At 43.4% G+C, this 14,986-nt stretch overlaps 4 protein-coding genes across 4 annotated transcripts; 2 read left to right on the plus strand and 2 right to left on the minus strand.

Moving 5' to 3' along the window:
- Positions 1 to 2,516: 2,516 nt before the first annotated feature.
- AOL_s00076g188 (uncharacterized protein) lies at positions 2,517 to 3,557 on the plus strand (the record flags this gene model as incomplete). Its single annotated transcript, XM_011122741.1, has 1 exon — positions 2,517 to 3,557. One exon carries the CDS (start codon positions 2,517 to 2,519, stop codon positions 3,555 to 3,557), a length of 1,041 nt encoding a protein of 346 aa, XP_011121043.1.
- Positions 3,558 to 4,741: 1,184 nt separating this feature from the next.
- On the plus strand, positions 4,742 to 8,072 carry AOL_s00076g189 (uncharacterized protein; the record flags this gene model as incomplete). Its single annotated transcript, XM_011122742.1, has 5 exons — positions 4,742 to 5,008; positions 5,074 to 5,141; positions 5,199 to 6,150; positions 6,211 to 7,781; positions 7,847 to 8,072. 5 exons carry the CDS (start codon positions 4,742 to 4,744, stop codon positions 8,070 to 8,072), a joined length of 3,084 nt encoding a protein of 1,027 aa, XP_011121044.1.
- Positions 8,073 to 8,868: 796 nt separating this feature from the next.
- Positions 8,869 to 11,143, minus strand: AOL_s00076g190 (uncharacterized protein; the record flags this gene model as incomplete). Its single annotated transcript, XM_011122743.1, has 5 exons — positions 8,869 to 9,476; positions 9,590 to 9,714; positions 9,789 to 10,377; positions 10,475 to 10,938; positions 11,013 to 11,143. 5 exons carry the CDS (start codon positions 11,141 to 11,143, stop codon positions 8,869 to 8,871), a joined length of 1,917 nt encoding a protein of 638 aa, XP_011121045.1.
- Positions 11,144 to 13,409: 2,266 nt separating this feature from the next.
- AOL_s00076g191 (uncharacterized protein) lies at positions 13,410 to 14,792 on the minus strand (the record flags this gene model as incomplete). Its single annotated transcript, XM_011122744.1, has 1 exon — positions 13,410 to 14,792. One exon carries the CDS (start codon positions 14,790 to 14,792, stop codon positions 13,410 to 13,412), a length of 1,383 nt encoding a protein of 460 aa, XP_011121046.1.
- Positions 14,793 to 14,986: the final 194 nt, after the last annotated feature.

Consider the following 14,986-nt stretch of genomic DNA (forward strand, 5'->3'; position numbering starts at 1 on the left):
TGGGGCTTGCATCCCATGACCCAATATAGTATATATTAATAACATTAAGTCGATAATATCAATGTTCGCTGTCTATTTCACGATCGTTCGGCGTTGGAACCGTCGCTGAAGAGAAACGGAATGTAGAAAACCCCCCTTGGCATAGGCCGTAGGGTCTCTGGGCATTTTCAACCACCAATGGTAGAAAGGTCCCGCCGAATGAGCGATAATATCACTGCTGCACATTCGCTAATTTTGTACGAATGCAGCCGGCGGACGGGGCTCCTGATTTGAGCCGCGATTAGCTATCTAATCCTTCAAAATGCCTCCAAGTGGTGCAAGACACCAACATTCTGCGAAGAATAAATTGTTTTCACACTGCCGAGATTCCGAGTTCAGGTTGAGATGCATGGTCCCTTTTTTCAACGGTGATTTCGATTTGAGGCAAACCAGACCATATAGGTTAGGGTATCAGAGAAGGCAAAACAATTAACAACTGCACGGCTCGACTCGACTCATAAGAGAGGACTTTAATAATCTAACCTGAGTTTTCCATATGTTAGATATTGAATGTTATTCCACAAACATCGAACAGGCTCGTGTTCCCATAAAACTTTTTAAGTTCAGAGACACTCGAACATGGAATCCTTTCCATGCATTCCGATCCATGGCCCACCAGTTTATTGACCCTATGCTAGCTAGCGAGGCCTCGGCACCGCCAGCCGAGCCGTTGAAAGCCTCAAAAATTGACCAGCCATATCGAGTAACTTGTGGGACCAGGAACGAATATGCAGGTTATCCTTGTCCCGACATATAGTTTAATAACGGTTACATTTGGGGAGCTGAGTTTTAGTTAGATGATATCATGAATCGGCTTGGATTGGTTATATAGCTATATTTTAGCGGCGCACGATGGATAATATCAAGGCTACAATGCAGATTTTGCTGGTTATGAGCCGCCTTTCCTGTGCACATGTATGTACATATGTCTAGGCGGAAAAAGGCTATACATCCAAGTCATAGCAATAGTAGAGACTTGGCCATAATCCAAGTTCATGAACTTATAATTTTCGTTTCTCAGCAGCTAGTCGACAAAGAAAAAATCGTCATATAACCTCTACGTGACAAACGTTTAAACCTGTTATATTCAAACTAGCTAGGCTAGGCGAGTGTAGATAGATTAGTATTCATAAGCATACATGGTAACTTGTCTAAAACGTAGTTTAATTCAATTGAAGCGAAACATTATATATTATCTAGATATCTTACAGGTTTCACGCTAGTCGAACTATGGAGCATCGGTCCGTCGAGTGGTTTAAGTGTAATTTTGAAGATACATACTGCATTCCTAGTACTTAATCACTTGTTAAACCGCGTAGTCTGGTTAGACTTGGATGTTGGTGGCATGCATGCAGTGTGCCCTAGAATTAATAGTCAGTATAAGTTACCGGTTACCATTCAATCGTCAAGTCCGAGATCATATATTACTGATCAATTTAGATCAAGAACACAAAGGTCGAGTGGATGTCCAAGAAGCAAACTAGAGTCTGTGCGAAAGGTACTAGCTCCACTAGTACTGTAGACATGTACGTATAGTCTATAACTGTACTTAAGTACTTTTACCATCACATTATATATTATCACTGATATGATATCATGATGCTGCAGAATATCTAGAATATGCAAGGTCTGAAGATCGACACTCGATATATATCGTCTAGGGCCCTAGCGTGTCTTATGAAAAGCTTGATCGATACATAAGCTTAGGTCGACTCCACATCTATATTCTTGGGCCCCTGGCTCAACCTTACAAAGCGCTACCGAGTCTCGGCATACTATAATTCGAGCTTGTTGGGTTGTGTAACCGTAGACACTTCCAACAAAACCACTCAAATGCAGGTTTCCAGCTTCACCAGACATCCCACTCTGTACTGTGCGAGCACGGTTGTTATATTCCGGTTGGTTAAATTCTAATTCTGTCATATACATATACCGTAACTACCAGTAACTATGGCATTTTCTACACTTTTAATTTTAGTTGATTGACCCACATTCTATTTCACTCTTTAATACTAGTAGCGGAAGGCCTTAAGGCACCTCCAAATATAGCGCTGCATATATTAAACTTTGTGTTACACAGCAGGTAGAGACCCGGCCTTATTTGGCTACCGTTGCAATTTGACATGATATTCGCTTGGATTCGCATAAGTCATTGCATTGCATTGCTGTCGCGTGTAAGTATATGTTCGTCGCGTAGTATATGTGGTCTCTTAAATTTAAATTAATTGCGAGACTAGACAACACCTGGGCAGGCTGGCGTTCGCTTTCAAGCTCTTAAAGATCTTCCATTGATCAATTGATCTCGAGATCTCTATCGAGATACCTAATAGTCTTTTCTGTCCATCATTGGTTCTATCACGAATAACGTACTTGTCTCCCAGTGGTTTATCTCAATCTACAAGTCATACCATATATTACCGCTTGATCTTTTCTTCCATATAGATTTACTATATCTATATCTAATCCAATGATTGATAATGTCGACCGCACCTGTACCTAATGGGGGATTCGAACACCGCACGTCGATTTCTCTTGTGAGGATCCAGACTGGTTGGGGCGAAGCTGCGGATATCGATTTCGACTATAACGAGAAACGGGTTTCAGTATCTTTAGTTTCCACTGATACCTCAGGGAGCCGCGAAACGGGTTACCATGGGGCTCTTGCGGAGGATGAACTCATCAATAAGCTTACTCAAACTATGGCTTCCGAAGAATTCGACGAGGATTCGAATTATGAAGTTATCGATATAATAGTCAATGCCGGAAAGGAATTTTTCGCTACTATACCCCCGTTCCTAATCCCTACGTCTTTTCAGCAACAAACTTTACACTCAATTATTTATCCTGAAACGTTCTACCTTACATTTAGGACAGTCGACGGTAATCCCACCGTCACGCAAGTTGCCGCCCCCGAAAGGCTTCTAAACTTCTGTTCGGAATTTCAAATTGATGACAGTCTCCCACGGTACTCCTCTGAGGATATAATCGTTTCGAAGGCGTTAATCGAGCATGGCAAAGTTACTAAAGTTGTTATTAATGGGCAAGATATGCTCTGTAAGGCCGAAGAGAATGGAATCGAAACCACATCGTTATTAAGGGAAATTTCGAGTTTGCAAACTATCCGCAATGCAAACTCGGGGTGTATTAGAGTGCCAAAATTATTGGGATACGTTAAACATCCTTTCGATGGCAGCATAATTGGCTTCCTTCGTGAATGGATTCCAAGCAGTAGCTTCGGGCAGAGTTTGAAAGATATCAAAGTGGATGAAGCACCTCGGGAACTAAGAGAAAAGTGGGCAGTTCAAATACGTCAATCTCTTCATGAGCTACACCGTATTGGGGTATTTTGGGGGGATGGAAAGCCGAGCAATATTATTATCGATGATAATAATGATCTTTGGCTGATTGACTTTGGCGATGGATGGACAAACGGATGGACAGAGGAGATGTCAGTTGGTACATTAGCTAGTGATAGGCAAGCCTTAGAAAAGATTTTGAAATACCTAGAAGTTGAGTAAATCTCTTTGTATCTCATTCTTTAGCCTCGAATCCAGGCGCTATAAGAATGTTTAAATACCACGAAATTGGTATGCTAATATACTCATGCCCCTCTTCTTATCCAAACACGCTAAATTTATAAACGAGTTCCCGAAATCGGGTACTCTACACTTTTATGTTTGTAATTAGGGATGAGTACGAAACAAGGCTTCGTGATACCCCGTGTAGGTTTAAAAAACAGCTACAAAACGAATACAATTAATTTATTGTCAGAAGCTTATGTATAGGTAGACATTATCTCGTACCCATAGCTGGAGGTATTTACCTATGGACATAACTGTCTTAATTTAAGACTTTTATGCCATACATCGTAGTTCAATCCCTCCGGCCTAGTGTAGCGTTATCGCATATCCTTTTGATAGGATTTAGATATTATAGCTAGTAACTGGACTTGCGAATCTATATTCGGATCCCTAGTTGCAAACTTGGATTCGTTAGCGTCATTATATATATATATATATATCGATATCACTCTCGTCGACCATGTATATACATATATCCCAGTTGTGGTATTTTAGGCTGGTGCAACGCAGTCTCGACATAATTTTAACAGAACGAGCGATTATCATGAATCAATCGAATCAAACACCTGGAAAAGGCTTCATTTGGAAGGAATACTAACTTCGATACTGATAAGATGGCTATAAATTTCAAGCTTAATCTAAGCAGGCTCCTAAATATATTAATAACGTATTTACAGCCTGCACTTACTACGATGGCTCATAGCTCTCAAACTGACTACTGTAACGTTACCCACTCCGCTATGAATACTAACGTTTACAAATATTTTCCCTGAAGAAACCTCACTTGCTAGATTTGTGATAGTTTAGATTTGAAGTTTTGATCTTTGGATACGATAGTAAAATCTCCTATCTGGACCGCAAGACCGGTAGAGCTAGAGTCTTAGTCTTAGATTACTAAGTGGTCGTTCTAGACCTCGAGGTGAAGATGTGTTGTCTGGCCTGTGTCACCCAAGCTTTCCTTTAAAAAAATCTATTCGCATTTGAACTCCCATCCGCTGTGGTGGTTATAATTCGCGACAAACCTCCTCAACCTCAACCCAATTTCTTGACAGTGCAATCGAGATCGCGGTACCCGGACGGCCCATTTACCCGCCACTTATTCCGTCCGAATCTCTACGAACATGCTTCGAGCAGCGCGTCCTCTCACCCGGCGCCCACTGCCGCTGGCGCGCCGCTTCCTCGCCACCCCGGCCGGCCCGATTGACACATCCAACCTTTCCAGCTTGCCCGAGCCTGGCTTCAAGCTCAAAGGCTTTACACTACAACGAACCAAGCACGTACCAGAGCTCGAGCTCAGTGCCCTTCAGTTCAAGCATGATAAAACTGGGGCGGAATACCTTCACGTCGCCCGTGAGGACAGCAACAATGTCTTTGCAATCGGGTTCAAGGTTCGTTATCACCCTTTTCATTACATCTCAATTCTCTTTTAAAGGTTTCTAAAGTTGATTCGTAGACGAATCCTCCAGATGCCACAGGTGTACCACATATCTTAGAGCATACGACATTATGTGGATCGAAAAAGTGAGCATTCGTTCCTTGAATTGTAACTGCTAGCAAATATTGACCTTGATTACGCAGATACCCTGTTCGGGATCCGTTCTTTAAGATGTTGAATCGAAGTTTATCGAATTATATGAATGCCTTTACAGCGTCAGACCACACAATATACCCGTTCGCCACTACAAACCAAACTGATTACATGAACCTCATGGATGTCTACTTGGATGCCACCCTATTCCCTCTTCTTCAAGAAACCGACTTCAAGCAAGAGGGGTGGAGGTTAGGGCCGGAGAACCCACAAGACAAGGAGTCCCCGATATTATTTAAGGGTGTGGTCTATAACGAAATGAAGGGGCAGATGTCGGATCGGGGTTATCTATTTTACAAGAAGTTCCAGGATCATCTAATACCAGATTTGAACAACAGCGGCGGTGACCCGGCTTTCATCCCAGACCTGACCCTCGAACAACTTAGAAGTTTCCATCAGGATCACTACCATCCGTCTAACTCGAAAATATTTTCCTACGGAAACTTTTCAATGGAGCCGACTCTCGAAAAACTCGATGAGAAGCTATCTCATTTTAACCAGATCCCTATCGATACAGATCTCAAAGTGCCTATTACGATAAACGAATCTATTGAAGTCACGGTCGAAGGTCCAGTAGACCGTTTGTCCAGTGAGACAGAACAGATCATAACATCCTTAAGCTGGATCACCTGTGACACCTCCGATGTGGCCGAAAACTTCGGGTTGTTGGTTCTATCATCACTATTGCTAGACGGGTACGGGTCCCCTCTCTATAAGGCGTTAATCGAGCGGAACATCGGTGGTGCATACTCCCCAAATACTGGATACGATGCTGGTAATGCCAAGGGGATCTTTACGATTGGGCTACAAAATGTCAAGTCTGAGCACGAGAAGCTCGTGGCGAAAGAGATTCTTGATGAGCTGCAAAAGGTTCGACAAAACGGATTCGACAAACAGAAGGTTGACGGTATTCTCCATCAACTCGAAATTTCATTGAAGCATGTGAGTTAAGGATGATCTTTCCTGATTTTTGAAAGGGGAATACTTGCTAATTATTTCTAGAAAACTGCCAATTTCGGAATGTCTTTGATGCACAGGCTCCAGCCAAGCTGGTTCAATGGTATTGATCCGTTTGAAACTCTCAAATGGAATGAAATAGTTTCGCAGTTCCGAGAAAACTATGACGAGGGCGGGTACCTAGAAGGCCTTATCGAAAAGTACCTTCTCAACGGCAAGACTTTCTCGTTTACTATGCTGCCGTCTCCAACATATGAGGGCGGGCTGGAAAAAGCGGAAGCTGAAAGGCTCCAAGAAAGACTCGAAGGACTCGGAGGCCTAGAAAAAGCTACCGAGTTCTTAGGAGCCGAAGAGCTAGAACTTACAGAAGTACAGGAAAAAGCAAAATCCCAGGATGCAAGCTGTCTACCAACCCTCCACGTGAAGGATATCCCTCGCGCGGTCGACAAGATTGACTTGCAAGTGAACAAAATCGAAGATGTCGATGTCCAATGGAGAATAGCTCCGACAAATGGTTTAACCTATTTCCGAGCATATGTCAACTTGGATGGATACCTCGATCAAGAACAAAAAATGCATCTACCACTTTATGCTGCCGCATTGTTCAGACTAGGAACTGCGCGAAAAACAATGGAAGAAATTGAGGACCGCATCAAACTCAAGACCGGAGGGATTAGTTGTTCACCTTACATCTCAACTGATCCCACTAACCTCGACAAACACTCCGAGGGTCTCGTATTCGCTGGTTACTGCTTAGACAGCAATGTCCCTGAGATGCTCGAGCTCTTACGGACAGTGGTCGTCGAAACGTCGTTCAGCAGGATATCCAAACTTCATAACCTTGTCAAAGGCATGGCAAGCGGGGGTATGGACGAAATTGCAGAACGCGGACATGCGTACGCTCAAGGTCTTGCTTCGTCCTATTTAACGAATGCAAGCGTGGCGAGCGAGTATATCGGTGGAGTCTCCCAAGTTAAGCTGATCGCCAATCTTGCCAGCTCGGAAATGTATTTCGGTGCAGTAAAGCATATCGAACAAATCGGGTTAATCCCACAAAAGAGAGGGAACGATATGCGCATCGCCATAACTTGCGGCCAAGAAGCTGTAGCGGACAACGAAGCCCATGTCAGAAAATATCTTGACGGTTTGATCGCTGGAAGATTAGAACCCATCAACCCGGGGCTCGGTACATTGGAAATCGACCAGAAGAGAACTTTTGTCCCAATGCCTTTCCAGGTTAACTATTCAGGTGTTGCACTCAGGACAGTACCGTTCGTCCATAGGGATTCGGCGTCTTTATCCGTTCTCGCGAAGATGTTGACGCACAAACATCTCCACCATGAGATCCGCGAGAAAGGAGGCGCTTATGGTGGTGGTGTTGGCAATAGCTGGCGCTCTGGGCTCTTGAGGTTCTACAGTTATCGGGATCCAAATCCAGTCAATACACTCCAGGTCGTGCGGGAGTCTGGCCAAGTTGCCGTTGATAAGGATTGGACTGATCGGGATTTGGAAGAAGCCAAATTGAGTCTTTTCCAGGACATTGACGCACCTCGAAGCGTCAACCAAGAAGGCATGGCGAACTTCTTGGATGGCGTTACAGAGGAGATGAAGGCAGCGTAAGTGTTTTTGAAGCGCAAGATTTACTCGCAGAATACTAATGATTTGTCTTACATCATTTTAGAAAACGAGAAGAGGTCCTTGACACAACAATAGAAGATATACGAGAAGCAGCACAAAAATACATCGTCGAGCAATTCGATCAGAAACTAGACTCAACAGTAGTTATCGGAGACATCAACAACGCATCTAAAGCCGGCCTCTTTGAAGATGGTGCTGAAAGCTGGGAAACCTATGATATGGGCGGCAACTCTAATGCTGCTCCAAAACAAGCCAAGGTGATGTTGTAAAACACCAGTTTTTCCAGCGCGTTTTATACTCATATCTACACTCCTGTGAGATTGTACATATATTTCTTGAGGTATATACGGAATTCGGAGTTTCTGCATATATCATTTGTATATATTTATTCCCAGATCTACTCTGACCATTTCCTCCCTCCGTCTTTTCCATTCTGTCCCGAGTATTTCCTCTGCGCGGGACTTGTGAGATACATACAAAAAAAATGCGTGAGAAACGGCGCCAGGGAAAGAACAGACCAAAGAACAAGTACGTCTCCAACACTGTGAAATACGGATAAGTATTCCACACTCAATTGTTGCGAAGATCACTGCCCTGGCGCTAGAGAAAGAGAAATTATTTTGCCATTCTGATATTCCTTCGTTTGCAGCGGGAAGTATCCAATGTTGCTTGACCTTCATTCTAGTATGCCTATATTATTCTCGGACAACTTTTCTTTCCCTAACCCGCGTTTCGATTTGTGTCAACAGTTGGAACAGGGGGATGGAAGAGGGCTGAACAGGAGTTTATACGGTAAACAGTTGGAGCGATGGCGTTTGGGGGCTTTTTTCGTGAGAGGGACAGAGTACGGTTGAGCGCTGTGTCTCTCTGGGTTTTTGCACAGAGGGGTGGCTTGGTAATATCTCAATGATGGATCTTTCAGACTTGTGCCTTGGCGAGATTTACCAGGTGCTGGCTATTATCCGTCGTACATAACTAGATAACTACTAACCCAAATTTCTTATACTTACGCTTGTAGTGTAATTATCTAATTATAAGTCAACAGATACCCCTATGAGCATCCAGCTAACCCTCAGCTTTCGCGACTAAGTACAAGGCTGCTCTGGTAGAATGCTGGGCAACAAACGAGAAATCAATGTCATCGATTACAGCTTGTGTATCTTTAAGGCGAACATTAGCAAACTGATTTAGGAGTTCCCATCTCTCCCAAGAAAATGGAGGGCTCGTAAACTGAGACCTGAGCCATCGATCGAATTGATGGCTGAACTCGTGGAAATTGTCAAAGGTAAATCGCTTGGGTCCGCCCGCTTCAATTGAATTCGGTATATACGGTAAACGAGCGATCATCAGAGTGTATCTTTTCCTAATAGATTGAGCTTCACAAGGCGTCGGTACCCTCGGGTTCTCATAGGGCGTTCTCTCAGTGTGGTTCGTCAAGCTTGCTGAAGATATGAAATTATGGCTCAGAGGGGTGCTAGCAAGATTCGGACTCATCCTCGGAGAAGGCACAATTGATAGACTTCCGGGATCTTCTAATACATCTTGATACTCTTCCACTCGTGATGTCTGGACACGAGACCAGCTCTGATTAATATCTTCAAATATATTTTCTACGGCAGTTGGTTCCGTTTGAGGTGGATTTGTTCTTTCGAACAAAAGATTCATGTCGAAATCTATGTGAGAGACAGAAATGTTAGATCTTAAACTTCAGGAGGTTGGAGGCTAGGGGAAACCTGACGAATCTGTTTCATCGTCGGAATTCTCAGATATATATGTCTAGACTTACAAGGTCCGGGCCGAGGCCTATTACCCCATTGCGGGAAGATGAAATCAAAGATTCCAGCCCACGATTTCGTCGCCCTTATATCCGAAGGCAGAGTGCCTTGGTAATGTGCCCTTTTGACGTGCTCCCTGTATAAAACGCGCACTATTTAGACGAATTCTTTATATTCCATATTCAAGCATTCAAATATTGTATCACATACTTGACCCCGGAAAGATTTTGCCTGTTGATCCGTGAACACGAGTTATACCTGACCGGATCACCTTTCGCAAAAGGGCAAGCAAATCTGCGCTCAAGGCCCTCAACTGCAGTTTCTCTACGGCTAATTTTACCTGCCCTTTCGTGCATATCGTCATCCGAAGGTGAACTTATATCCGTCAACCGCTTTCGTTTATTGCTCATTCCATCCGACGTGGAAGATTGTCTGGACTCTGAACTTGAACTGTCCAAGAGAAACGGCGAGTTGGGTATAATATTGGTGTTTTGACCGAGGACTGACAGGAATCTGGGGGGTTTATATCCCAAAATTGCTTGTAACGCAGTGGATTTCGAAGTTCCGCGCGTCCCTCTTAGTGAGAAAACAGTGTGTATAAACTCTTCAACCACGAAAGAATCCAGAAATTTACGATAGACACCGCGCGAACTCTCTCCAATGTTCATTCCACGAAAGGCTTTAAAAATTGCATAGAAGATTGAAGTATTCTGCGTTTCTTGTTCAGTTTCTTGTCCGCGTTCGACTATGCATTTGGGTTTAACTTTCTCATAGGTCCACCGCGGTAGCGGTAGCGTAACTGTACGATTTTGCCGTCAGAATATATCTACTAGGATAGACTAGTATTGCATCTTTCAGGAATAGATGCACACAGGCTGAGATATTTAATCACGAACCTGAAAGAAAGTCGAGGAAAAACATTACGTGGCCACCGCTGGCCCATATAAATGAAGGGTTCTTTACTACTGTGAGGAGAAATTGGGCGATAGAGGGCAAGAATGGCCAGCAAATCCCAGAGATTACGTTTGATGAAATCAAGATCGAATCAATAGCACCAGCATCGGGAACGGTAAAATCGAAATCCATCGGCGATGGAGTTCTCGGTGGCGTCAGAAATGAGATTCCTTCTGAAAGGTCCTCTAGATTTCCCATATTTCCAAGAATCAATTTGTACTCGGGCTGCCGAGGGTATCGCCGCAGTCCTCGTTGTAGCTTCTCCTGTGGTATCGGAAAGTCATTCAGGTAAACAAATGTCGACTGGGGCATCGTTGAAATCTGCTTATGAATGATTTGATACTCTCTCTGGGTCAGGTTCTTGCGTATACCCCATTGCTTGAGACGATACTCTAATTGTTTTATTCTAAGCAATTTAAATTCGGGTCAGTAAGGCTATGATTATTCGGCTTTTTGTAACTAGATCTCGGTTATATTTACGTTATTTTGAACCCGTATTCATTCTTCAAGATATCTTTGATTTGGGCTTGAGTACGGCCGAGAAGGTAGCCTAAAATAATTTCGTTTCGATGACTTCCCCATTCATCAATCAAAGACCTATGAGTACTCATTTTGGTCGATCGAGGGTTACCCCGACGCGCATCATCATGATTTCAGACCGTCAGCCTTTGCTCCGTAATATATATATGATTGCAAGACTGCTGAGGCTTGGCTCGGAGAACGGTTTTAGCCAATAAAAATACTTGTTCAAGGTTTTTCTTGGCGGAAAAGGGACTGGTCCAATCAAATATCGATCAAGACGATGTAGAGGGAGTCTTAGCCTATTCTAACTGACTCGTATGTAGGATATGGTGTAAGGCTCATAAAAACTGCACGCGGGTGCACAGTTGATGAGCAAACTTGCAAACCGTGCAGACGACTTGAGATTTATCGAGGCCTCGAGGCTGCTATAGCTGTGCTGTCTCACATTCGTAAAAGTTGCAAAGTTGAAGTTTCTCACCGTCAGAGCACTTCAAAGTATTAATTTAGAGATATATTTCCTTGTAATGACGACATCTAACTTCGAAATATTTCCAAGTCGCTACGCTGATCCGATATCGATATCGACCAATCAACGTACCAAGACGCAAATTATATTAAACTTCAGATAGTTATACGAAAATCGGATACGCGAAAACACTTTTGATCTGTTGAACTGGGTTGTGCATGTGGGCACCACCCGAAAAAATCTTAGGCGTTTGCTTTTTATTCAATTCCGGAATACATATCCAAGAATTTCCAGGGGTATGCATCTCGAAATCAACCACCCCTATCAGGAGCTTCTATGATAGTACCAGGTACATTTTGCTAGGCTGCGTAAATTCAACTTAAAACAAGAACGAAAATTCTGAGAATGACGTGTCCAGAATTTCTTTGATTCCAATAGAGCTCCCGGAACCCCTCTTTCGAAATTTTGGATCCTCCTGCAGGGAAATTGCTCAGCCACCTAGCTCAGCTACACAGCCATGCTAGCTCTAGCAACCTGCTAAGAGCACGACCAAACTCCTAAATATTGCCTCAATCGCTATATGATAAGAAGGTTTTGTCATGCGATCAAGCGTGAGAGCTCTGAAGAATGTATGACAAAATACACAATACGGATCGACCAACCTGTGGTGTTGTTACACAGTATAATATATCAAGTACGTACTGTTACACCTCGCTCTGAACGAGACTATCCCACTCTTTACTTTGCAAAAGTGTAAGACATGTCTTTTTAAAGAAAAGAAAAAGCTGCTGGGCTTATAATACCATACAAGCTTTCAGCTTCAAACTATGATTTCCTTACTCTTGATACTAAGCTATAAACGCTTAATCTTAGCCTATTCAGCAAAGCTATCCTGAGTCATTTCATACATCCACCAACTAGCTTATTTGAACTATTGCTAGGAAGCTAACTTATCAAAAAAAAAGGGGGGGTTCTTATTAGTTTCCTAGAAAATATAACCCCCTTCAAACCGGGGTAATCTTTAGGGGGGCCATAACCATAACCTTGGAACCCACATCTACAGACTCACCTACATATTTTTAAACACTGGCAAGGCATACATAGACGTCGAAGGTGCATGTCGTATAACAATCCAATTTCAGCCATCCTATATCCCGCCCTAGTCTATACTTTCATACCATCATGGAAATCTTTTCTGCCCATGGTCTTAGTTTTGCGAAGCCTGAGGTATGAAGGAGATGCTATAGACTTTCATAAATTTTTATAAGGGACTGATGACCTCATGAATACCTGTAGATACTAGAAGCATGTAGATATACCGTCCTCAAATAAGTATCTACGAGACTACTGCTCCAATTCTCTCCTATATGGAATATCTATCCGTGCGTTCAAACGGTTCTGTGTTTTGTTGGATATTTTGCGTTGGGACAGATGGTGCATTTATTGCAGAGTGTAGCTGTAATGTTCTAACTAGGTCTAAGCTCACTAGCTAATATTTTAGTCGGTGAATCTAACTTAGTAGTGATAATCTTTCGATTTTGAAGTGTTACGCATGCAACTTACTTGAGCTTCATCACATTGGTATATGGTTCCGCTCAAATTATTACGCTGCCTATTCGTGCCAAGACCATCCATAAACTTCAAATGTATCATCTTATACAGAGCTAGTATTCACCATTTTGTCTCTGATAGGCTTGAGAAGACAAATAACTTATCTATATGTTGCCATATAAATACCCACACTAAAGTAGTTACCTAAGTATATACCTAGGTATATTTAAATCCAATTCAAGAAATATTCATTAATACCCAACATGACTAATCGCTGACACTACGACAATATACATGAGTTCATACATACAGAGGGAGATACTAGTACTCAGATAAGATTATACATGAGCCCCGACCTTAGTCTGAACTCTTTCTTTTTCCTTAATCTGTTGCCCTGACCCGGCTGCCCAAGCATCTCGGGTTTCGTCCGCAATTCTTCTCGCGAGGATGATCCTCGCTGGGTCAGTGCCAGGTTTCGTGGTCTCCGTTGTAAACATCCTAATAGCCTTCTCAACTTCTGCCTCCATGTCCACGCCCCCATTCCTTTCATTCTCGTCCTGAAGATCATTAATACGAGCTAGCATCCTCAGCATTTCTTCATATAGCGGCCAATTGGGCAGAAGCTCTAGCGCTATCCAATTCAATCCCTTCAGTCTACAATTGGTTGGATTCTCAATTGTAGCTCGAATAATACCTTTTGTACGTGTTATATTGCCATCCACTAGCTGATGGGAGAAATCTCCTCGAGAAGCTGCTTGTAGCCGACGTGAGATTTGCGTGGCCACGATCTCAGCCGCAGAGGAATAGAGTAAGACTGCTAGGAATCCAAGCTGCATATACCCACGCATATTGACCATGCATGCGACGGAAGCGGTTGCGGCCATTGTACCACTGATCATCCAAAACCAATGGAGAAAAACTATCTTAGGTGTCTTATTAAACTCCATAGTTTCTCTCGCCCATCTCTCCAGCGTTTCTTTTCGGCCTTTGAAAATCACAGTTCCACCTTCCGGACGCTGATAGACTGCATATCGAGGCTTTGGGTCCTCTACGATATTGCCTTTAACGTCAATACGAATCATCTGGGTATATGAGATGAAAGTAGACGCAAGCCAGTGTAAAGCGTAGAACAAAAATAAAATCCCAGCCCAAATATCTGCAGTCAGCACGCTGAAGGCGACTCCAGTCAAGAGCAAAATACCATTCGCAAGCCCAATAAGATGTAGCAAAATACGTCCAGGCCACGGTCCCATGCCGAGTTTGTGCATCCGTCGCGCCTTGCTATCCAGATCATCCATATTTATAACCATAAAGTCATTCCCTGCAAGTTCAGAGGATCTAAACTCCACTAAATCGTTAAGGCGATAGTTGCTATTGTTGACAGGAAATTCTTTGAAGATCATATCGGAGCGAACTGGGATAAGCTTGATGTCTATCCCACACATAGTAATTGCAGGATGTATAGAAGTGACATTCATGCTAAGATGCGCGACGAGGGTGTTCATGGGTGGTAATGTCCCGCCGACCATCATCGTATGGGGCCATTTGTAGTCATTGCGGTCCAATTGAAGGTAGAGCCTAGCAGCACTTCGATCCGCGCGGGGATTAGAGAGGACTGCAGCGACGGCGAGAGGGTCGAATGTGATATCGTTATCATCCTTTAAACTTCCAGACGGCCCTCCAGATGGAAAAGGGAAATCTCGCCGACGGAAAAATGGCATTTTGTTTCTCCGCGCGGGTTAGGCCTGACACAGGAATGAAACCCACGACACGGGGAATAAGAGAAGAAAAGGGTTTGACGAGTAATCAATAAGTGAGGCGGGTTCGCTAGACGTGACGAAAGAGCATGTAAACAGACAGTAAGGCACACATTCGCGCTGTCGCTCGTAAGACCTAAGGCTGCGCGCAAGGATGA

This window comes from Orbilia oligospora (genome assembly GCF_000225545.1).
Source record: "Orbilia oligospora ATCC 24927 unplaced genomic scaffold scaffold00076, whole genome shotgun sequence".
Classification (NCBI taxonomy): Eukaryota; Fungi; Ascomycota; class Orbiliomycetes; order Orbiliales; family Orbiliaceae; genus Orbilia; species Orbilia oligospora.